General features: G+C 40.1%; 1 protein-coding gene across 8 annotated transcripts in view; it reads right to left on the bottom strand.

Moving 5' to 3' along the window:
• LOC102145599 (uncharacterized) overlaps positions 1-25,534 on the bottom strand; it is a 682,844-nt gene that overhangs the window by 638,702 nt on the left and 18,608 nt on the right. For 7 of the 8 annotated variants that reach the window (XM_074021604.1, XM_074021609.1, XM_074021611.1 and 4 more), the window contains exon 2: positions 5,835-5,987. In XM_074021604.1, the coding sequence (XP_073877705.1) occupies positions 5,835-5,957 (123 nt within the window). In that variant the 5' untranslated portion in view covers positions 5,958-5,987. The remainder of the gene's footprint in view (positions 1-5,834; positions 5,988-25,534) is intronic. The other variant, XM_074021603.1, reaches the window with a different exon arrangement.

Below are 25,534 nucleotides of genomic sequence, written 5' to 3' on the forward strand. Positions count from 1 at the left end.
TTCCCACCAAGAAATATTAATAATTAATACCCAGGAGAAGGAATGCACTCCTGGGGAGAGGTCTATAAACAGCCACTCTGGGAGTATCTGTCTTACACAGTTGAGATAAGGACTGAAATATGCCCTGGTCTCCTTCCGTAACCTCAGGCTCACTAGGGTGGGGTAAAACCCTACCCTGGTGAAACTGAAGTCAGACCAGTTCTCTGCTCTCAAACCCTGTTTTCTGTTGTTTAAGATGTTTATCAAGATAATACATGCAGAGCTGAACACAGACCCTGATCAGTAATTCTAATTTTACCCTTGCCTTGTGATCTTTGCTTCGCCCTTTGCCTTGTGATCTTTACTGGCCTCAGAAGCATGTGATCTTTGTGACCTACTCCTTGTTTGTACATTCCCTCCCCTTTTAAAGTCCTTAATAAAAACCTGCTGGTTTTGCAGCTTGGGGGTCATCATCGTCCTACCAAAATGTGATGTCACCCCCGGAAGCCCAGCTGTAAAATTCCTCTCTTTGTACTCTTTCTCTTTATTTCTCAGACCAGCCTACACTTAGGGAAAATAGAAAGAACCTACATTGACATACTGGGGATGGGGTCCCCCAATAAGGGAGAAAAACAAAAATAAGCCCAGCCTACAGCGCACTCAGTATTAATCATTAGGTCAGCTCACTCTCTGACCTGCTTTCTTGTAATTGCCTATTGCCTTAGAATCACATAGACCCTACATTATGGTTCCCTTAACTGCTCTACAGATAACAACTTCGGCATTATGAAATGTTAAGTTTTCCACTGGAGACATTCTTTCAGGTCCTGTGTACCAGCAAAACTACTGACATCCGCTGGTCAGAAAGACATCATGAGAAACTGACTAACCAATAAATGCAGTTGCCACATCCTGATGATTTCATTCCCCTTACTCTGACCAATCAATGACTTCAATTTTCTAGCCCCTCACCCTCCATTATTCCCTTAAAAACCCCAGCCCAGAATTCCTCAAGGAGATGGATTTGAGGGTATCCTCCCATCTCCTCACTCAATGCTATGCAATCACTAAATTTTCTCTGCCACAAACCCTACCATTTCAGTGTATTGATCTCTTACTGTGCAGCAGGAATATGAAACTGTTGGTCCAATAACAACTGGGAGATCAACATTGTGGCAGGGTGTTGCATGCCTACCCTCCTCCCCAACAGAACTTGAAAGTCACCAAGACCTAGCATTTTCAGAACCCCAACCAACAACTAAACCAGCCTGGGTAGGCTCTTTCCATCCCCTGACTGAATGGGAGCCTTTCCAACAACATTAGGCAAACCCAGAAGAACAGGCAAGGTGGGATCCACCAGGAGCCTCACTGACAAGTAGCCCAGGAGAGAATTCACTGTTTTTTCACTGGGCCTCAGGCTGTTCTCCCTCACTGAGAGATACTAGAGATAGCCAGGAGGTCTGGAAGAGGGACACAGGCACAGCAAGAGGTGCAGTGCAGGAAGCCCCTGGGACCTCCACAGGCATAAGACTCCCCTCCCGCTCTGACAGACACCTGGAAGCCCAGCCTGGGGAAACTTCTTTTATCCCCTCAGCCAGCACCAGCAAGTACTACTGGGAGCCCCAGCAGCAAAAGAAAAATCAAGCCAACCAAAATAACACTGCAAAGACTGTAAAAATTAAGCTGTCATTTTATTAACAACCTCAAAAAGTAGGCTAGGATCTGAATGCTAAACAGACTGACAGTTTGCTAAAATAAAAGATTTAATGAGGATCCAGAACCTCCTAACATAATAGACAAAATTTCTAGGATGCAATTGCATTCTTTGGCTCATAGCCCCTTCCTCCATTTTCAAAGCCAGCAGCACATCTCCAGATCTCTATGTGACTTTCCCACTTCTGCTTCCATCACCACATCACTTCTATGACTCTCTGCTTCCCTCTTGAGAAAATCCTGTGATTACATTGGACCACCCAGAGCAACCAGGATAATCATCCTTCCTCAAGATTCTCATCTAACTACATTCACAAAGTCCCTTTTGCCACATAAAGTATTCATCATTTTGAAGATTAGGAAGCAGACATCTTCCAGGAAAGGGAATTTTCTGCTTTCCATATCAATAAATTGTGATCAATGATATTTGCATATCATAATACCCAAAGCAATCATTGTGAAAACTATACAAAGAGTTATATTCAAAAACACTATGAATAAATCAAAATGATTTCCTAAAAAAATTTTTCAAGTAACCCAGAAGAAAGCAAAAAAGAGAAACAGAGGAAGAAGCACAAGAGGGAAAAGCAAAAACTGATAGGGCTGAATGGAGAAATAGACAAATCCACAACTGTAGCTGGGGATCTCAACACCCTCCTCTCAAAAATGATAGAATTACCAGACAGAAACTCAGCAAGGATATAGGAGATCCAAATAACAAAATCAACCAACAGAATCTGATGAACATATATAGAACCATTCACCCCAAAGACAGCAGAATACATATTTTTTTCAAGCACCCATGGAAGAATTACCAACTTAGACAATATTGAAGCCATCCTCAAAGGGTTAAATAGCTACAGAACTATAGCTATAATTAAGCATTAATCAGGCTGTACATTGACCCGTTATCAGCAGTTAATCCATACAGGTCTGCCGTAAATGGATTCTTGCCTCCTTGGAGGAAAGAGTTTAGCAGAGGAGCAGAAGTAGTTTTAAGGCAGAGGCAGCAGCCAAGGCAAGTTTTAGAGCAGGAGTGAAAGTTTAATAAAAAGTTTTAGAGCAAAAGGAAGTAAAGTACTCTTAGAAGAGGGTCAAGTGGGTGACTTGAGATATCCAAGTGCTTCATCTGACCCTTGACTTTGGGTTTTATACTGTGGCATGGTTCCAGGGTTTGCATTTCTTTTCCCCTGATTATTCTCTTGAAGCAGTCTCTCTACATGCACAGTAGCCTGCCAGCACTTGGGAGCGGCAACATGCACAATGTGTTTACTGGAGTTGTGTGTATGCTCACTTGAGACGTTTTTCCCTTACCAGTTAAGTGTTCTAGAGAAAGGTTATATACCAATTTAACTCTGCCATTTTATCTCTTCGTGCATATGCCTGAGCCCACTCACCCAACTCCTGGGATTTTGTCAGGAAGCGCTGATCACCAGCTTCACGTGTTTTCTATCTATTGGGAAACTGCCTTTCCCTGGTGCTGGCTGCGACCAATTATTATTTTAGAGAGATAGTTTAACATCCATCAGATGATGGTCACCTGCCATTCACGAGGTTGGGATGTCTCTCCTGCCCTGCTCATGTCTGCCTAGGTACCTACTATAACAGACCCATTTCCTCATAACAGAAAGTCAAATAACACTAGATATGGACCATCTGCATCCTCACTGTTCCTATATATAGGATTTCTGAGGTTGGAATCATAAGGCTTTAGTTTAAGAATTGCCTAAGCAGATCTTGAATTTCAGCAGAACAGCTGACACTAACCAGTTTAAAGATCTGCCCACAGAGGAACCAAATCAGCCTACGAATACAGTTTCTTCATCTCCCTGTCCCATGACTTCATCCTTTGACCAACTGACAATTTTCACACCTTGGCCCACTCCAAAACCCTTAAAAATCCTAGCCCCAAACTCCCCGAATTTGAGGTTTCCTCCTATCTCCTCATTCAATGGCCCTACAATCAAACTTCTTTCTCTGTTGCAACCTGGTGTCTTGGCATATTGACTTGCCTATTGTAAGTAACATACTACAGTTACAATATCTTGCTTCATGAAACAAACTCAACCCAAAAAAGGAATTGAAATTATACAGAGTATGTTCTCTGAGTATCATAAAATCAATAACACAGACAACAGTAAAATCACCAAATATGTAAAAATTAAATAACACATTTCTAAATAAATTAATCTAAGTTCTTTCCTAAAAGAAACAAAATGAACCCAAAACAAGTGGAAGAAGGGAAATAAAGAAATATCAGAAATCAATAAATTGAAAATGGAAAGACAATAAAGGAAAGCAATTAAACAAAATGTAGTTCTTAAAATGTCAACAAAGTTGATAAAACCATAGAATATTGACATAAATAAAATATTTATAATTATGTCTGTCACTCAAAAAGAAGATAAAACTTAAGAAAATGAAAGAGATAACAAAAATCATTAATATCAAGAATGAAATACAAGATATTACATATTCTTCCATCATTAAAATGATCATTAGGGAATATCTCAATTTTATGCTCATAAATTTAGTATCTTAGAAGAAATTGGCCAATTCATTGAAAAACACAAACTACTAAAACTCAATCAAGACAAAATAGATACCAAAAACAAAGACAGTAAAAAAGAAGAAAACTAAACCAACAGCTTCTATAAACATCAATACACAAATCCTCAAAAAATAATAGAATCTTGGATCCAAGAATTCATTAAAAAAAATTATACTTGGCCAGGCGCGGTGGCTCACTCTTGTAATCCCAGCACTTTGGGAGGCCGAGGCAGGTGGATCATGAGGTCCGGAGATTCAGACCATCCTGGCTAACACGGTGAAACTCCATCTCTACTAAAAATACAAAAAAATTAGCCAGGCGTGGTGGTGGGCACCTGTAGTCCCAGCTACTCAGGAGGCTGAGGCAGGAGAATGGCATGAACCCAGGAGGCACCGCTTGCAGGGAGCCAAGATTGGGCCACTGCACTCCAGCCTGGGTAACAAAGCGAGACTCCGTCTCAAAAAAAAAAAAAGAAAAATTTATAGTTGTGACCAATGGAGGTTGATTTTGGGTATGCAAGGCTTGTTCAACATTTGAAAATCAGTCAGTGTAATCCATATATGTCAATCATCTAAAAAAACTCATATATCAATTGATGCAAGAAAAGCATTTGAGAAAAATCTAACACCAATTCATGACAAAACTTTCAGCAAGTTAGAAATACAAAACATATTTCAACTTGATAAAAATAATCTACAAAACTTAAAGGTAATATCACTTAATGGTTAAAAAAAAATGCTTTCTTAATAAAATTGGGAACAAGGCAAGGGCGTCCACTTTTACCACTCTTATTCAAGAGTGTAGTATTGAAAGTTCTAGCCATTGCAACAAGGCAAGACAAAGAAATGTTTATTCTAAAATGTAGGTGAAAAGGCACAGGCCCTAGAAGCACTAAAACAATCAATAATTTGATAAAGAAGAGTGAAGCAGGAGGAATTACTCTATCCAATTGTAGTAGGCTAAATATTGGCCTTCTAAAATATATGTCCTCATTCTTATCCCTGGAATCTCTGACTATTGTCTTATATGGTATATTAGTCAGGGTTGTCTAGAGGGACAGAAAAATTAAGATATATGTATATATGAAAGCAAGTTTATTAAGGAGACTTGACTCACAGAATCACAAGGTAAAGTCCCATGATAGACCGTCTTCAAGTTGAGGAGCAAGGAAGCCAGTGGTAGATCAGTCCGAGTCTCAAAACCTCAAAAGTAGCCTTCAGTCTGTGGCCAAAGGCCTGAGAGCCCCTGGCAAACCACTATTATAAGTCCAAGAGTCTAAAAGCTGAAGAACTTGGAGACCAATGTTCAAGGGCAGGAAGCATCCAGCCATGGGAAAAAGATAAAGAGTGGGAGACTCAGCAAGTCAAGTCCTTCCACCTTATTCTGCCTGTTTTATTCTAGCCATGCTGGCAGCTGATTAGATGGCACCTACCCAGATTGAGGGTGCCCCTCTCAGTCCACTGACTCAAATGTTAATCTCCTTTGGCAACACTCTCACAGACACACTCAGGAACAATACTTTGCATCTTTCAATCCAATCAAGTTGACACTCAATATTAACCATCACATATGGCAAATGAGTTAATACTACCTTATATGGCGAAATGTGATTAAGAATCTTGAGAGAGGGCCGGGCGCGGTGGCTCACGCCTGTAATCCCAGCACTTTGGGAGGCCGAGGCGGGCAGATCACGAGGTCCGGAGATCAAGACCATCCTGGCTAACACGCTGAAACTCCGTCTCTGCTAAAAAATACAAAAAAAATTAGCCAGGCATGGTGGTGGGTGTCTGTAGTCCCAGCTACTAGGGAGGCTGAGGCAGGAGAATGGTGTGAACCAGGGAGGCGGAGCTTGCAGTGAGCCGAGATCGCGCCACTGTACTCCAGCCTGGGTGACAGAGCGAGACTCCGTCTCAAAAAAAAAAAAAAAAAAAAAAAAAGAATCTTGAGAGAAAGCATTTATCTTGAATTGTGTAGGTGAGCCCTAAAATCACATGTATCCTTATAACAGAGAGGCAGGAGGAGTTTGGGGACAGATGTACAGATAAGAAAACATACACAGAGATGGAGGTGACATGAAGACAAAGGCAGAAATTAAAGGAAGCCAAGAAAGCCATGAATTGCCAACAGCCACCAGAAGCTTAGGAGGAAAAGGAAGATTCTCCCTAGAGCCTCCAGAGAGAATGAAGCCCTGCCTACACCTTCACTTCCAACTTCTGGCCTCCAGAACTGTGAGAAAATAAATTTCTGTATTTTAAGTCCCCAAGCTTGTGGTAATTTGTTACAGCAGTCCTGGGAAATTAATACACAATTTTACAATTTATTGTAGGGCTACAGTAATCAAAAAACAATGTGATACAGGCAGAAGGAGAAAGACACTGATCAATGGAACATAATGGAGAACCCAAAAATAGATCCATACAAATATAGTCAGCTGTTTCAATTACTTTATTTTATTTTATTTTTTTACAAAAGCACGAAAGCAATTCAATGGGGAAAGGAAAGCCTTTTCAAGAAATGGCACCAGAGCAATTGGACGTCTATAAGCAAAAACATGAACATTGACCTAAACCTCACACCTTAGACAAAACATTAAAACTGGTTCATGAGCTTAATGTAAAGCATAAACTAGAAAATGTTTAGAAAAATAAATAAAAGAAAATCTTCGGGATTTAGGATTAAGTGAAGAGTTCTTAGTCTTGACACCAAAACCACATTTTATGAAAAGACAAAATAATTTGAATCTCATCAAAATTTAAAACTTCTGATCTGCTGTGACGCATGTGAAAAGATAATCTACAAATTCAGGTAATATACATGCAAGCTACATATCTAATCAAGGACTAGTACCTAGAAGATATAAAGAACTCTCAAAATTCAATAATTTTTTAAAAATCCAATTAGAAAAGAGGTAAGCAGCATGAACAGACATTTAACTGAAGAGGTATACTGGTAACAAGCACATGAAAAAATTTCACCATCATCAGCCATCAGGGAAATACAAATTAAAACAATGAGAAGTCACTATACAACTATCAGAATGGTTAAAATAAAAAATAGTGACACCAACTGCCACTTGAAGAAGAAACTGGACCACTCATACATTACTGGAGGAAATGTAAAATGGTACACTCATTGTGGAAACTAGTTGGGTGGTTTCACCAATCTAAACAATTAACTTGGATTTTTATCCCAAAGAAACACAAACCTATGTCACATAAAAACCTGTACGTGAATGATCATAGAAGCTTTATTTATAATAACCAAAAACCAGAAAGAAGCTGAATGCCCTTAAACAGGTGAATTGTTAAACAAATTGTAGGCTGGGCATGGTGGCTCATGCCTATAATCTCAGCACTTTGGGAGGCCGAGGTGGGCAGATCACCTGAGGTCGGGAGTTCAAGACCAGCCTGATCAAAATGGAGAAACTCCATCTCTACTAAAAATACAAAATTAGCCAGGTGTGGTGGTGCATGCCTGTAATCCCAGCTACTCGAGAGGCTGAGGCAGGAGAATCGCTTGAACCTGGGAGGCAGAGGCTACAGTGAGTCGAGATCATGTCATTGCACTCCAGCCTGGGCAACAAGAGCGAAACTCCATCTCAAAAAAAAAAAAAAAAAAAAAAACCTGTGATGCGTGGATTTTATGGTGTGATGGTTAATATTAAGTGTAAACTTGATTGGATTGAAGGATGTAAAGTAGTGTTCTTGGGTGTGTCTGTGAGGGTGTTACCAAATTTGCAGATTAACATTTGAGTCAGTGAACTAGGAGAGGCAGACCCACCCTCAATCTGGGTGGGCACCATCTAATCAGCTAACAGTGTGGCTAGGATAAAAGCAGGGATAGGAACATGGAAGGACTAGACTGGCTGAGTCGTTTGGCCCCCATATTTCTCCTGTGCTGGATGCTTCCTGCCCTCAAACATCAGACTCCAAGTTCTTCAGCTTCAGATTATTGGACCTACACCAGTGGTTTGCCAGGGGCCCTCAGGCCTTTGGCTGCAGACTGAAGGCTGCACTGCTGGCTTCCCTACTTTTAGGTTTTGGGACTGAGACTGACTTTCTTGTTCCTTAGCTTGCAGATGGCCTATTGTGGGACTTCACTTTGTGATCATGTGAGTCAATACTCTTTAATAAACTCCCTTTCATATATACTTGGATCCTATTAGTCCTGTCCCTCTAGAGAACCCTGACTAATACACATGGGGTATCATTTAACAACAACAAAAAAGAAACAAACTACTGATATACGCAACAACTTGGATGAATCTCCAGGGCATTATGCTGCGGGGAAAAAATATAATCTGTAAAAGTTACATACCGTATGATTCCATTTATAGAACATTTTGAAAAGGTAAAATTTTAGAAATGGAGAACAGATTAGTGGTTAGGAAGGGTTAGGACTAGGGTTGGGGTGGGGTCAAGGGGCAAAAGGGAGATGGATGTGGTTATAAAAAAGCAAGGAGTTGAAAACTCTCAAATAGAAAAGATTTTAAAATAAGTAAAATTGCTATTGTTAAAAAAGAAATTGCTATTGTTAAAAAAGAAAAGTAGGCTGGACTGGATAGTTTAAGTCTTCAGTGAATATTTCAAAGTGATTTGTTAATCTACATAGATAAATGTTATTAGACTGTGAGAGGCAACCACTGTTTTGCTTTGTAGACACAGTGAATTTGTGTCAGTTAAATTCCTTCCAATATATGTGTTTGCTCTCAAATAGAGACAAACTTAAATAAACACTGTGAAGTACATGCTTCTGAAACTCCCAGAGCATTTACAATATTAATTTTAATACTGCATATACATTTTACTACATGATACTTTTTATTTATTTAGAATCTAATCCAATAACATGTTTTTCATTTTGCTGCTCCTATGCAATTGTTCCGCGTACCTGAGAACACTTGCGACTCTTGGGAACTTATTTCTCTTTACGCTCAACATGCAATACTTGTTCACGTGCTTTTTGTTTTTTTCCTTTTTTTTTTTTTTTTTTTTAGAGATGGGGTCTTACTCTGTTGCCTGGGCTGCAGTGCAGTGGCAAGATCATAGCTCACTGCAATATAAGTACCAACCCGCATCCAGTTGTATTTTTTATATTACTAAATGAACATCAGTTATGTCTGTGTCGATTATATCAATCTGAACAAAAATGTTTTGCCTTTATTGACATCATAACTACAGATTTGTTCCTTAATCTACCCCCACTGTCACAATTCTATACAAAGTGCCAGTTTAGAAGTTAGTTTATTTAACCATACATTCCTCTAAAATTGTAGCATTCTAAGTCTTTTATTTATTAAATGAAACTTTTTAGTACAAGGGCAACAAATTCCCATTACAAAAAATGCAGATGAAAAAATTAAAATGCAAATAAATCCATAAATCTTTGTATCTATAGAAACTGACAACGAACACATTTGGCTCTATATTCACATGTATCCATAATTATTTTCATAAAAATTATAATATCTTGTATAATATTTGATAATTTGTTTCCAAATAAAAATACACTGGAAACTTTTTTTTTTTGAGGCAGAGTCTCACTTTGCCACCCAGGCTGGAGTGCAGTGGCATGTGGCATGAGCTCAGATCACCGCAACCTCCACCTCACAAGTTCAAGCAATTCTCATACCTCAGCCACGCAAGTAGCTGGGATTACAAGCACGCGCCACCACGCCCAGTTAATTTTTGTATTTTCAGTAGACACATGGTTTTGTCGTGTTCCCCAGGCTGATCTCGAACTCCTGGCTTCAATGATCCGCTCACCTCAGCTTCCCAAAGTGCTAGGATTATAGACATGAGTAACCATGCCAAGTCCATTATAGACATATTTTCATTTAAAGAGAAGCATTTAATATGTACTATCTTATTAACTTATTATATGGTAGTCCATTATGTAAATGAACCTTAATTAATTCAATAAATCCCCAATGGTTGAATATTTTGCTTGTTTTTTTTTTTTTCAAGAAGTTGCTACAATTAACAGGACTAAAGCTAAATATTCTACAAACTATTGTTTATTTCCTTAGGATACATTCATGAAAGTGGAATTGCTTAATAACTTATTGACAAAATACCTAGGAGAAAATATATAGCAATTTATAATATCATCAATGATTTTTCAAAAAGCCACGGTAGGGAGAATAACTCTGTCCTTACCTTCATGCATCCTTACCATCACCAAATATTATATTTTTTATGTTTGCCAAATTACAGGCTAAAAATAGTATATTGTTGCTCTTATCTTTTTAAATTGTTGATGAATTTGAACATTATTTTCACCTCTATATATTTCAATATTTTTTGTCTGTGTCTTTAACCCATTTTTCTTAATAATTACGTTTTATGTGATAAAGATACTAATCTTTTGTCACATGTTTGAATATTCAACTTTTAATTTTACTTATAATATTTATATATTTATCAGATATACAGATACTACTTTGTGCTGTAAAGTTTATTGGACTTCTCTTTTGATTTCTTCTTCCTCATCTCTAGGGTACACACTCTCCCATATAAAATCAGGAATTGGGCCGGGCGCGGTGGCTCAAGCCTGTAATCCCAGCACTTTGGGAGGCCGAGACGGGCGGATCACGACGTCAGGAGTTCGAGACCATCCTGGCTAACACGGTGAAACCCCGTCTCTACTAAAAAAATACAAAAAACTAGCCGGGCGAGGTGGTGGGCGCCTGTAGTCCCAGCTACTCGGGAGGCTGAGGCAGGAGAATGGCGTAAAAACCCGGGAGGCGGAGCTTGCAATGAGCTGAGATCCGGCCACTGCACTCCAGCCTGGACGACACAGCAAGACTCCGTCTCAAAAAAAAAAAATAAAATAAAATAAAATAAAATCAGGAATTGGAAGCTGTACTGAGACATCTTACAGTTCCAGTTTACAGTTATGAAAAGAAAGATTCTTGAGAAATTTTATTAATTTCCCCTAGCCATACCATTCCTTTCTACTACTGCCAGGACTAAAATGTAGATCTTTTGATACCTCCAGCTATTAAAGAATCCAACTGATTTTAAATATCTGTTTTCCTCTGAAAAAGCGTGAATGAGATGCTTTGGCTGTCAACAATTGGGGATGGTGGAATCTCCATGCTCATTTCCTATACTATCTACACAGATTCAGCCGGTGCTTCCCAATCCTCCAAATGGTGCCTGATCCATAGAGACCTGGAAATGCCATGCAACATCCCTTGGGTAAAAATAGGGGGTATTTTTTTTTCTTAGAGACAGAGTATTGCTCTGTTGCACAGGCTGGAATGCAGTGGCATCATCATAGCTCACTGCAGCCTGGATCTCCTGAGCTCAAGTGATTCGGCTGTCTCAGTCTCCTAAGTATCTGGGACTACAGGCATGCACCACCATGCCTTGTTAATTTTTTATTTTTTGTAGAAATGGGGTCTCACTATGTTGCCCAGTTTAGTCTTGAACCTCTGGCCTCATGCAATTTTTCCACTTCAGCCTCCCGAAGCACTGGGATTACAGGTGTGAGCCACTCTACCTGGCCAAGATGGGGTCTTTTGACAGCCACTGATGAGTGCTGATAGCTACAGCTGTGGAGTTTTGTGATGACCACCACATCTCCCTTCATTTGGGGGAAAAAGATACAGCTTTGCTAGTAGATGATCACTAGGTATTTAACTTAATGTCTGATGGATTAAGCAAATAAGGTAGAAAAAGCAACAGATTGATTAACAGGAAGAAAGAGATTTTTAATAGAAGAATAGCAGTAGTACTTGAGGATCGGCAAAACTCTGATAGGCTTCCTTGGCCAAAACATGCTCATTTGGGTCCGGCAAGCTACTTCTCCCAGGTTCCAAGCTACGAAACTCCCTTACATTTGGCCCACAAGGAAACGCTTCCAAGTCTCTGCTTTCCATGAGGCTGATAATATTAAATTGCAGTTCTATTCTTGGGATTCAGGGATCAGCAGAGGCCAACCTTCCTCTGTTGCCCTTGCCAACCAGCTACACAATGAGTGCCAAGCAAAAACCATGTGATGTTTTAAAAGCAAGTAACATATTAAACACCAAAAACAGTCTTATTTTTGAACCCACACGTCTCCACCTTACCAGGCAGCACTGGTGACTGTGATTTATTTAATCTCCATTAAAGCAACTCCTTCAGTGAGGACTGAAAGAATTTTGAACAGAAAGACGGCATTGATAGTTGGTGCTGAATATTTTGCTTACTGAAATCATGTAAGGAGGACCCCATCACCATCTCAATGCTCTGCTGAGAAGAAGTCTCAAAGGTCAGGGCAGAGACCCTTCCCACTTATCAGCATTAGCCACCACTGTCCAATAACTTGACTTTAAAGTGCTTGACTATCCAGCCAGAGAGGGACATTCTCCAAAAGATTATAGAGAAAGAAAGTGTTTTTCACTGTGACCTGGTTAAAAACTGAGGCAGCCTGGAGAAAAGGCTACATTGCCATGAGTTACTGGAAAGAAAGAAGAGGCCCAATACCAATTCATTTTTTAAATGACAGAATAAATCAGAAACTTTCTTATTGGTTCACCCTATTTGCTACATACATATATGGGGCATTTCTAAACAGTTCAATCTCTGAACCAAACTAAAATTATTTCCCCTCTCCCCCTACCCCCCACAATTACATTGAAAAAAATTCCTTCTCTGAACCACTGTTGCACATCTAATTATAGCATCCACTACTTAGTGCTGTGATCGCAACCATTTTAAGGAGATGAAGATTCTCTTTGCTCAGTAGGGGAGGGACAAAAAGGTCTGTTTTTCCGGAAAATATAGATTGCCAAATGAATGTGACTTGAAATAAAATCAGCTTTAACTCTGCTGGAAGGCGACCCTGTGACCTCTGCTTCCCAGACCTCCACCACCACACCCACAGGCCTCCATTTCATGTTTCACCCTGGCGGGTCCCCAGGATACCACACTACAGAACTGCCTCCCATTAGCTGCAGGAATCCAGAATATCCATGGCAACCAGTCTCTAACCCCAGGGAGAAGGCAGCAGAATTGAAAGGCTCCATTCTGTTTCTACATCCACAGCTCGGTGAATTGACAGTTTGGTGATTCTCTCAGTTCGGTTAGATTAGGATGCACTTTTCTGTCTTCCTTTGTGTCATCTTTTTACCTGTGTAGGTCTCAGCTGCGGTTCAGGAATTTTTCAGATAAGTATTTCCCCTCTTTCCCACTACCTCTGCACCCATCCAAAAGCATAATCCTTAAACAGTCCTTGCTTTGCAGCGTTTTTCTAAAGTAAACAAAACATAGTCTTGCTATTGGTCTTTTTGCCCTCCCACAAAAACATTCCATGTTTGGTGTGCATGTTGTGCAAATTACCAATGGATATCTGATTTCAAGCAAAGCAAGTCCTTTGTACAACACGATCTTATAAAAAACTGGCAAAGAGATCTTTTAAAACATACAATTTTATCATGAAATTAAGTTGTAGCATCAAATAACTATAATCACGTTTAAGTGATTGTTTGTGCCACAGATATTTAAATGGGGTAACAGATTGCACAGTGCTCTCGCTGTTTGCCAAAGGAGCCTGAATAACTAATTTGCACTCTCATGCCCTGTGGAATGGCAGCTGAGTCCCCAGTGGATATGGGAAGAACTTGACAGAAGCAGACCATTTGGTCTGCAGAATCAAAACAAGGCAGGCATGTTATGTATGGTATGCAATATACAGTCATATGCCGCATTTATAGTGGCCTAATAATAGGATTGCAAAAGGAAGTCAATCTGTTGGTCAGCATTTCTTAACTCTTTTGGGTAAAGTGGACCCCTTATAAAGCTAATGAGAGCTACAGATTCTCCTCCCAAGAGAATGTATATATGTGTGAAATGGGAAGTTAAATATGATACTCCCTGTAGCTCAGAGTTTTGGCAGAAGCCTAAAAGAAAGCGAATACAGTGAGCATCAAGAATCCCTCACATCCTAAATGGAGAGGTCACTCCCTAAAACAGTAACTGGAAGTACACATATCCTTGGAGGGTATACTAGGGTTTCCAAAGAGAAAAAAATGGGCAAAATGGTTTCAAGAAACTAATCTCTGTATCCTCAACTTTCGTACATATTTCTTCTTAAAATTATTCTATGAAAGGGATCGTGCTTTCCATTTCACAGAAGCCTTTCTCCCTTGTTTTACAAGAAAGGCAAATGTCTCATTCGTCCCTAACTCAACTCTGATACATTGCTTAGGTTGTGAACAACTCCTACATCCCAAAGTGACCATATCTGTTAAGCTGATTTTCCTTAAAACCACAGGTTTGAATCTCAACATGTTTTGTGTGATTTCAATAACAAAAAGGTAAAAAGTTCTACCTTTACTCATTTACTAAAAACAGATTAACATATCTTTGATTAAAAGGAGTATCAATTAAAAATAGAGCATTATATTTTCCTGAACATTTGTTCAGACTGTTAAAACATTTAACTTTTGCCAAAAGATGAATGAATATTCTAAGTATCCATTTAATTTTTACTGCTTATTGACAGTCATTCATTAACCTCTTCCCTCCTCTGTTACTCCTTAATATCATGTATTTGTTTTATTTGGATTTGCTTAATGGGCAGGTATTACAGATTTCACTGCAAATAATGCAGTTAAGGCTTGTAATAAATCTTTTGTAGCTCCATACTTATTCATAGCCTAATACTTTCTTTCCCAGTTGCTGTTGATTTCCACTGAAACCTAACCCATCCTCAAAATGTAAAAAAAAAAAAAAAAAAAAAAAAAAAGGAGAGAAGGAGAAGAAAGAGGACGAAGAGGAGAAGGAGGAAGAAGAAGAGCCTGATCACGCTCTCTAAAAAGCACATTTCTGATAAAAGTTTTCTTCCAAGAGAACCCTGGAGGAGCAACACAGAGGACCAGGGAGCGGTGGCCCCAGGATCACTGTGGATAGCAGAATCTAGAGGGCAGTGAAAGCTGGGAGCTAGGAATGAGGGCAGGGGCGAGGTGATGAGCAGATGTGACTGCTAGAGCAATTAAGCCCAAAGTCAAGCAAAACGCAATTTTGCGACTCTCAGCCATGGGAACATCTCCAAAAATGCACAAAGAGCCCAGTGAGAGAGTCAGTTTGTTATACTTATCTCTTGCAGCCAGAGAGCATCAACACAAGATAAAATGAACCTAAGGAAAAAATCTCTTTTTTTTCCTTACCTCTTTCCTCCCTTAGACAGGCTTCAAAAACATCTAGCCAATGAATGAAAAACAGAGAAGAAGCTATTTCTTCCTCCCACCGGAGGATTCTAGGCAAGCAAAACTGGTTTGCAGAGAAGTAAACTGGATTGGAGATTAGTACTGTATGATTACTAGATTAGGCTGTGTTTTTTTTATTATATAACCACAAAAATCTTTCATATTACCCCAAATTTCCTCCAGTTATTGGAGAGTAACAAGAAGAGAAAGCTGATTTAAATGGGGTAATGGTAAGAGAAAATAAAGTGGCTTTCAGCTTCCACCCTACTGAATTCAGTACTTTCAATAAGCCAGTTAGATGACCATGCTTCCATCAATAGCTAAAGGCTTACATGCACCTCTGCATCCACACTCCCTCGAGAGGCAGGCAGTGACAAAGAAAGAAGCCTTCTTAAGAAATAAGAAATCACACTAAAGGAAGATTGAGTTTACATGATATTTACCTGCAAGAGACATTAAAACTAGAAGATGAATTAATTTAATTTGTTTAATTTTTCAATAGAATTCATTTGTTTTTCCCTGCTACCCCTTTCTAGGGGGAAGAGGGTTGAGCACAATTTTATCTGTTATTAAAAACAAGAAAAGCTATACTTTGGCACATCTAGGATGTACTGCAAAATGTAGAACATGATTGGAGAACTGGAAGTAGAGATTATTGAGGGATTCAGAAGGGAATTGACATGACACAAACCAACATTTAAGGAACTGCCCAAGGAAATACAGCCCACAAGAGACAGCGAGAAAAAGCAGCCAGAGAGAGAGGCGGGGAACCAGGGGAGTAAAGTCAAGATGCCGAGGAAAGAATTGATAGGAGGGAGGGGTCTACGTTTTCAAATGTTGGTAAAAGCTGGGTACTGTATAACGGAAATATGTGCTTTGGTTTTAGCAACAAGAAAATCATCAAGGGCCTTGGCATGAGCAGTTTCACTAAAGTGGTGGAGGCAGAAACCAAATTGAAGAAATCGATTTTTTTTTAAATCTAGCAATAGAGACAACTCTTTCAAAAAGTCTGGCAATAAAGAGGATGTGGTAGATTGCATTTTAATTATTCACTACCCTTGTTATAGGATCATTATACATCCCTACCCATTACTTTGTAACTTGCAATGCTTCTCTGAAGGAGATGAGTACTTCTCTGTCTGTCCTGTTGACACTGAAGTTAGCCATGTAGATGACTTTGTACATGGAATATGAGTAGTGTGAAGGAAGATGTTGGAATAGAAAATTCAGTCAAGGAAGATTTGATTATTTTGTTTGTTTGTTTTGTTTCAGACAGGGTGTCACTCTGTTGCCCAGGCTGGAGTGCAGTGGCTTGATCATAGGTCACTGCAGTCTCGATTTCCCAGGCTCAAGCAATCCTCCTCTGCCTCAGCCTCTGGAGTAACTGAGACCACAGGCACGTGCCACCATGCCCAGCTAATTATTTTTAATATTTTTAGTAGAGAGAGGGGTCTCACCATGTTGCCCAGGCTGTTCCCAAACTCCTGAGCTCAAGCAATCTTCCCACTTCAGCCTCACAGATTGCTGGGATTACAGGCATGAGCCATAGCACCCGGCCAGATTTTATTCTTAAAATGGAAAAAAGTAAGGGATGTTTAAATGCTTACAAAAAAGAGCCAGTATGAAAGGAAAACTTTAAGATACAGAAGAGAAGGGATGATTGATGAAACCAGAATCCTGAGAAAGCAGACAGGGCTAGACCTCCAAAATAAATAAAGAGGACTTGCCCATTACATGAAGGTCACCTCTTCCATTAACAAGAAGGAAGGCAGGAAGGATGGATGTGAAGAAAGTTAAGCTTGCTGGTTAAGTGCTGACAGAGAGTTAAAAAGGCATCTAATTTCTCTGTGAAATGGGAAGTGATGTCACTTGATAAGGGCCAAGGGAGGGGAAGCCAGGGCAGGAGGGGAGAAAGGGGAGTAACATTTTTGGAACATCCATTTCAAAAAAAAAAAAAAGATACAAAACCAGAAAGAACAAAGCATAGAAGAATCAGTGAGCAGTTTTAAAGGCCAAATTGAGGTTGGTGACCACACAATTTTGTGGTGAAAATATCCATGGTTGTGTGATTTTCCCAGATGCGGACCTAGGAAAGGCACGCCTAGAGCCCTACAGTCACATAGAAGGGAGGTAACTCAGGAGGGGCTGAGGATATTGGCAAGAAAAGGTTGAATGTACTTTATCACCAATGTCAGATTTTCCCAGTTGCCCTTTAGTTTTCCTGTTACACTAGCAGCAGCCTCTGTGTCCATTATTCACTAACTCCTTTATTCCTCACAGCAACCTTGGGATTATTCTTTTATAATCACTCTCTATAGATAAGCAAATTGAAACTCAAGAGATATTACATAATTTGACCAAGATCGCCCCGCTCACAAGTGACAAAGTTGTAATTAAAATTCACATTGTATGACTCCAAGTTCAATAGAATTTTCCCACCACATCACTGTTGCTCTCATTACTCTTGTTCTTTCTTTCTAAGCCTCTGTGAAACCCCTCGGTTTTTTATTAAAATTGCCTATAATCAAGAGTTCCAAGTCGGAAGTCAAAATTGCTGATAAAATCTTAAAGTGTCCAGCTAGGATTTCGAATTTCTTCCCCAAGCTGTATGAAGTGAATCAAATAAAGACCACTAGTCATTCAGACTCTTAAAACAGGAGTCTAGTTGACATCCCATCCCCTTCCCTTTCTCTCATCCTTTCTTACTCTGTAAGTGTTCTTGCTGAAGAAACAGAGAATACAATGAACTGAGCCCTGAGAAGACTGCTTTGAGCTGCCTGCCACTAAGACCCCTTAAATAAAAGAATAGGGTCAGGCCACAGTGTCAGGACCACCCCCACTCCACGACAGCAGCCCAGGCTGCTGCTGGATTGTATTGCAATTTCAGAGGCACCACTCATATATTCCACATGAATGGTGCTCCCTAGAAGTACACAGCAGGGCTACAGCCCTACCCACCTCCCTTGGCATGAGTTGTCACATTGCCAATGCTCAACTGTTGACACTGTAGACAGGAGATTTCCCAGAGTAGTTCATTTGAAAATATTCTGACCCTCTATGTCCTTTTTTCCTTCTCCCTCCACACATTTTTCCTCTTATAACATTTACCTGGCATAAAGTCCCCTAACCACTACCCCACTTCGCCAGCCACAGAGTTTTGGACATACTTCCCTTAAGCAGGCTAATGTAAGATAGGGAAGAAACTGCTGATTGCCTTTTAATATTCAGTCCTTACTTCTTTCTTAATAACAAGGTTGGGACACCACCCTAATAGTAACTAAATACTAATTTTTTTTTAGCTGAGTATATCATCACTCAGAACAAAATATTAGATTCCCCAGTTTCCCCTACAGATAGATGTAGTCACATAACTAAGTTCTGACCAATGAGATAAACATGCAAGTGTTATAGGCAACTACCAAGAGGTATACATAAAGGAAACTGATCCAGAGAGTCCCATTTTTTCCATCGTTCCTGGAATGTAAGGGCAACATATAGATTTCCCACAGCCATCTTGGACTCTGAGGTAAACTGAAAAGTGGAAAGCATGTTCTAAATATGGTGGTGGCACAAGGAGACAATGTCTACCAGTTACCACTTTCCCTCCCTATGTCAACATTCTGGACCTCAAACTTAAATGTCTCCAGGCTCCTCTCAGGCCATGTGATTCCTAAAATTTTGTGTTCATAAGCTACTCTCCTAGGTATACATTTGAAGAGGCTCCCTGTTGCCTAACTCTAAACACCTTTATCTGCCATTAAAGTGTCGTCATGGTTCGATACCTACCTCTCCAAATGTTCCTCCCCCTATTATTTTAAAAATAGCCTAGTATTTGGTCAAATTCATCTATTTACCTCCACATTATTTCTACCTCTGTGACTGAAGTCATGATTCTTCTCCTGCCTAGAAAGTCCTTGATCTGTTTCTTTATCTGTAAATAGCAAACCATTTTCATACCAGTATAACTACTGTATCCAACCTATATGTTTCTCCCTGAGATTTCCTCATTGTATAGTAAAGTATTTTTGTCCTCCAAATAAATGATAGAAATGCAGGCCAAAATACAGCCCCTAGTGCACACTAGACACTAAATAATGTTTGGGGAAGGAATGAAAAGAAGTCAGGAACAAAAGAAACTAGAAAAACAAGCTACATTGAAGAAGAAAAGAAGGAAGATGTAACTGAGACCACTGGTTGTTCCCAGCAATTATTCTTCCTTTATTCCGTAATTGTAGAATTTTTAGTTGGGTATGTGGCTAGACACAGTAAAGACTAGTTTCCCTGAAGTTGTGACTTATATGTAAAGACAAGTTTTATGAGGCAGCTTCCTGAAACATCCCCCCAGGAAACAGCCAGGTTGTATCTTTTACTAATCCTTCTTCATTCTTGCCTATCCTCTGCATAGAAGGTGGTGTCACCATCTTGAACTACAGCTCAGGGTTGGCAGGGAGGTAAACCAGTAAGAGACTGGGCCTCACCAGTAAGAGGATTCTATGAAGTAAAGCCACTATATCCGCCCTAGATCATTTTCCACTAGCCTTTGGCATGAAAGGAAAAGAAACTTCTACTTGTTTGAGAGTCACAGTTAAACCTAAACCCTAAGTAATAGAAAAGTCAAGAATAAAAGGATAATGGCAGAAGCAAGTAAGAGAAAATAGGCAACAAGACAGACATGATCCCTGCCTTCAAGGGACATAGACTCTACAGGAATAAAAACTCCAGAATCCAGAACTACCTGTTTTATGAAGTCAAAAAGAGAGAGAGAGTGGCCACCAAAATGGTGTTTGTTTCTTGTCTCAAAACTAGTGATAGAGAAGCTCTAGTAGAGGAAAGCTTTTTTTTTTTTTTTTTTTTTTTTTTTTTTTTTTTTTTTTTTTGAGACAAGGTCTTGCTCTGCCATCCAGGCTGGAGTGCAGTGGCAGTCATGACTCACTGCAGCTTCAAGTTCCTAGGCTCAAACAATCCTCCCACCTCAGCCTCCTGAGTAACTGGTACTATAGGCATGCACCACCACACCCAGCTAATTTTTATGTTTGGTTTTTTGTAGAGATGGGGTTTCATGATGTTTCCTGGGCTGGTCTCAAACTTCTGGGCTTAAGCCAACCACCTGCCTTGGCCTCCAAAGTGTTGGGATTACAGGCATGAGCCACTGCACCTGGATGAGGGAAGCTCTTAAATTCTGCTTTTCTCTCTCTAAAGTCTTCCCTAAGGACAAGCTTTGCCTGGGACTTCCCCACAGATATTTATCCCAACACTCGCCTCATGGTAACATTAGCTTAGAGCAAATGCTTCTGGAGCCTCCACTCTTCAATTTCCTCTGCATGTAGAATACCAACTGCTTTCTCCCAATGATGCTTGTCTTTGAGTGCCTGAAGGTAAAACCTTAACACAAGTATTTGGTAAAATGTCATCAAGGGTAACCATGTGGAATCTAAGGATCTAAGGAATACAATCTTTCTTCTCTTTTAAGCCCACCAGAGTGGACACAGATTTGGGCACAGCCTTGGACCCTTCCCCTAAACAGAGAAAAGAAGCTGATACCCCTAGAGGAAAATGAGCTCATAAGACAAAATAACTAGATATTTGAGGAACATGACTACTGTAAAGACAACCAAAGGGAAATATCTAAAGCAGTGTTATGGAAAATGACAAAGAACTTAAACATGTGTATAAAGCAAAGAGGTTTAATGGTCTCACTGTTGCACAGGCCATACAGGAAGTATAGTGGCTTCTACTTCTGGGAAGGCCTTGAGAAGCTTCCAATCATGGTGAGAGGCAAAGTGGGAGCAAGGCATTTCAGACAGCAGGAGCAAGGACAGGGGAAGTGCTACACATTTTTAAGTAACTGGATCTCATGAGAACTCACTATGTTGAGAACACCACCAAGGGGATGGTGATAAATCATTCATGAGTTTCAACTACTTCCCACCAGGCCCTACCTCCAACAGTGGAAACTACAATTTGACGTGTGATTTGGAGGAACGCAGATCCCCCGTATCATTCTGGCCCTGGCCCCCCAAATCTCATATACCTCTCACATTGCAAAATACATTTACCCCTTTTCAACAGTCCCCCAAAATCTTAACTCATTTCAGTATTTACTCAAAAGTCCAAAGTCTGATCTGAGACAGGCTAGTCCCTTCTGCCTATGAGCCTGTAAAATCAAAAACAAGTTAGTGACTTCCAACATACAATAGGGGCATAGGCATTGGGTAAATACTCCCGTTCCAAAAGGGACAAATCAGCCAAAAGAAAGACCCATGCAAGTCTGAAACCCAGCAAGGCAGTCATTAAACCTTAAAGCTCCAAAATAATCTCCTTCAACTCCATGTCCCACATCCAGAGAAGACCAATGCAAGTAGTGGGCTCCCAAGTCCTCTGGCAGTTCCACCCCTATGGCTTTGCAGCGTTCAGCCCTGAGGCTGCCCTCAAGAGCTGGCATTGAGTGGCCAGTTGCTTTTCCAGGGACAGTGTGCAAGCTGTCAGTGGATTTACCATTCTGGGATCTGGAGGATGGTAGCCATCTTCTCACAGCTCCACTAGGCAGTGCCCCAGTGGAGAGTCTGTGTGGGGACTCCAATCCTGCATTTCCCCTCTTCAGTGCCTCAGTAGAGGTTCTCGATGAGGGCTCCACCCCTGCAGCAGGCTTCTTTCTGGACATCCAGGCTTTTCTATACATCCTCTGAAATTCAGGCAGGGATTCCAAACCCTCAGCTCTTACACTCGGTGCACCCACAGGCTTAACACCCCATAGAAGCTGCCAAAGCTTATGGCTTGCACCCTCTGAAGCAGTGGCATGAGTTATAACTGTGACCCTTTGAGCAATGGCTGGAGCTGGAGTGACTGGGATGTAGGGAGCAGTGTCCTGAGGCTGCACAGGGCAGCGGGACCCTAGGCCTGGCCCATGAACCCATTCCTCCCTTCTAGGCCTCTGGGCCTGTGATAGGAAGGGATGCTGCAAAAGTCTCTGAAATGCCTTCAAGACCTTTTCTCCATTGTTTTGGCTATTAGCAGTTGGCTTCTTTTTACTCACGCAAATTTCTTCAGGCTTCTTTAATTCCTCCCTTGAAAATGCGCTTTTCTTTTCTACCACATAGCCGGGCTGCAAATTTTCTAAACTTACGCTCTGCTTCCCCTTTAAATATAAGTTCCAACTTTAGGTCATTTCTTTGCTCTTGCATATGAACACAGGTGTTAGAAGCAACAAGGCTATTTCTTGAACACTTTGCTGCTTAGAAATTTCTTCCACCATATACCCTAAATCATCACTCTCAAGTTCAAAGTTCCACGGATCCCTAAAGCAAGAGCACAATGCATCAAAGTTCTTTGCTAAGGCATAACAAAAGTGACCTTTTCTCCAGTTCCCAATAAGTTCCTCATTTCCATCTGAGACCTGCTCAGCCTAGCCTTCACTTTCCATATCACTACCAGCATTTTGTTCATAACCATCAACCAGTCTCTTAGGAGGTTCCAAGCTTTCCCTCATCTTCTTTTCTTCTGAGCCCTCCACACTCTTTCAACCTCTGCCCATTACCTAATTCCAAAGTTGCTTCCTCATTTTTAGGTATCTTTATAGCAATGCCCCACATCTCAGTACCAATTTTCTGTATTAGTCTGTTCTTGCACTGCTATAAAGAAATACCTAAGACTAGGTATTTTATAAAGCAAAGATGTTTAATTGGTTCCCAGTTCTGCAGGCTGTACAGGAAGCATAGTGGTTTCTGCTTCTAAGGAGGCATCAGGAAGTTAAGAATCATGGAAGAAGGCAAAATGGGAGGGAGGTGTCTCACATCGTGGGAGCAGGAGCAAGAAACAGTGACGGGGGAGGTGCTGCACACTTTTAAACAACTAGACCTCACAAGAACTCACTCACTATCACATGAGCAGCACCAAGGGGATGGTGCTAAACCATTCATGAGAAATCCACCCAGTGATCTAACCAGGCCCCATCTCCAACACTGGGGACTACAATTTGACATGAGATTTTGTGGGACACAGATCCCAACCATATCAGCATGACATTAAATGTCTTTCAGAAGATAAGAAAAGTTATTAGTAACATGAGACATAAACAGGAAGTTATAAGAAAAAAACCCACTGTAAATATTAAGTATAAAAATATGGTAGTTGGCCGGGTGCGGTGGCTCAAGCCTGTAATCCCAGCACTTTGGGAGGCCGAGACGGGCGGATCACGAAGTCAGGAGATCAAGACCATCCTAGCTAACACGGTGAAACCCCGTCTCTACTAAAAAAAAAAAAAATGCAAAAAAACTAGCCGGGCGTGGTGGCGTGCGCCTGTAGTCCCAGCTACTCCGGAGGCTGAGGCAGCAGAATGGCGTAAACCCGGGAGGCGGAGCTTGCAGTGAGCTGAGATCCGGCCACTGCACTCCAGCCCAGGCGACAGAGCGAGACTCCGTCTCAAAAAAAAAAAAATACGGTAGTTGAGATTTTAAAATAGAGCAACAGGATAAGCAATAGGAGGAAAGAGAGTATAAACTTGTTAGCTGGAATATTATATTGAGAAACTCTCCAAGAGGGCATTTGGGAAGATAAGGAGATTTAAAAATAAAAAGAATATACAGATTTTAGCATAGATATTAAGTTTTTAAAAATAAGTATGGGTAAATAAATATGAGTCTTAAGGGCAATGACCAAAGTATTAAAATAGAATGTGTACATTAGCAACCAGAACAAGAAAATTTGATCTTTCTAAAGAAAAGTAAGGACTAAAATAACAAAAGGAAAAAATGAGTAAATGGAAAACATAAAATGACCAAATAAATTATAACAAATATTAATATTTAAGTTACTAAATGTTAGTGGGTTACATTTACCAACCAAAAGACAGAGACTGGCAGATTGAACTGGAGAATAATACAACTGTATGTCATCTACACGAATCAGATTCAAATGCAACAACAGTCAGATTAAAAACTGAAAACAAAAGATTCAAATGGACATAACAAGAAAACATAAACCAAAAGAAAGCTGGATTCACCATCTTAATATCTGACAAAATGCTTACTAATGGTACACAGAGAGTACGACCCAAAACTGGGACTCAAATCAGATTTATTGGACGACCAAGTTTATTCTCAGATTCTATCTATGCATAGGCTCCTTAGCTAAATACTTCCAAAAGTAGATGAAGATTAGAAACGAATATAGCTCTCACATGAACTTCACCCTATTCTACACATTCCAGCAAAAATCTTAAGGTATAGTTCGACATTAGGACATTCACAGAGGGCAGGCTGTCAACATCAATTCCAGTAATTACTGGATTATGTTGCCCAAAAATCCATCTTGGCAATTTCTCAGACACTTCTATTGGGCAATTTTTATGATGCCACAGTCTGTTGCCATGAAAATGATTGCAATGTCATAAATTCAGAATTTCAACTCTACAGCAGGATCAAGGAGGAAAAGATGACAAAGCTGTTCAAAGTGAGTGGTACAGTGCTTCTGGTAATTATCCAGAAGAAGATGGAAATAGTAAAATGCACAGGGAGAAAGAAAACAGATATATGAGGCCAAGTCCTTGAATTTAAGTCACAAAATTGGCTCCCACCCATCTTGCCCTTGAAAGTTTTAACATATGGCCACTTTTACCATTAATTACTATGATCCTATGGCAAAACCAGTGAACTTCCATGACTTCATGAGTTCTTCATCTGTTCTTTGAATTCAACACCAAAATCTTGAACTAGAGTTTGAATTTGTGAGATATAGTCACTAAATTTTTGAGAAGAGAAGCACTTAAAATGTTACAGTTAGAGTTTTTTCCTACCTAATTACAGCATTTTAAATTTCATTTTTAGCAGGGATATCACTTTGAGGAGGTACATGAAAGATACCGCCTGCTGCTCAATTTTAAAGGTAGAAAGAAAAGCATTACACCTGGATCTATAAATCCTCAAAAGCTATTGTTTTTGCATTTAGCACTCTGTGATGCATGGTGCCAGGTCCTCCTTACTCAATACTATCATTTTGATTGTTATCTCCTCATATGTATGTATAGCCCTAGCCCAAACTTTTCCTTTGAACTCAAGACCCATATACATGGGAGGCCAAGGCAGGAGGGTTGCTTGAGC

Source organism: Macaca fascicularis, chromosome 17, assembly GCF_037993035.2.
Source record: "Macaca fascicularis isolate 582-1 chromosome 17, T2T-MFA8v1.1".
Lineage (NCBI taxonomy): Eukaryota > Metazoa > Chordata > Mammalia > Primates > Cercopithecidae > Macaca > Macaca fascicularis.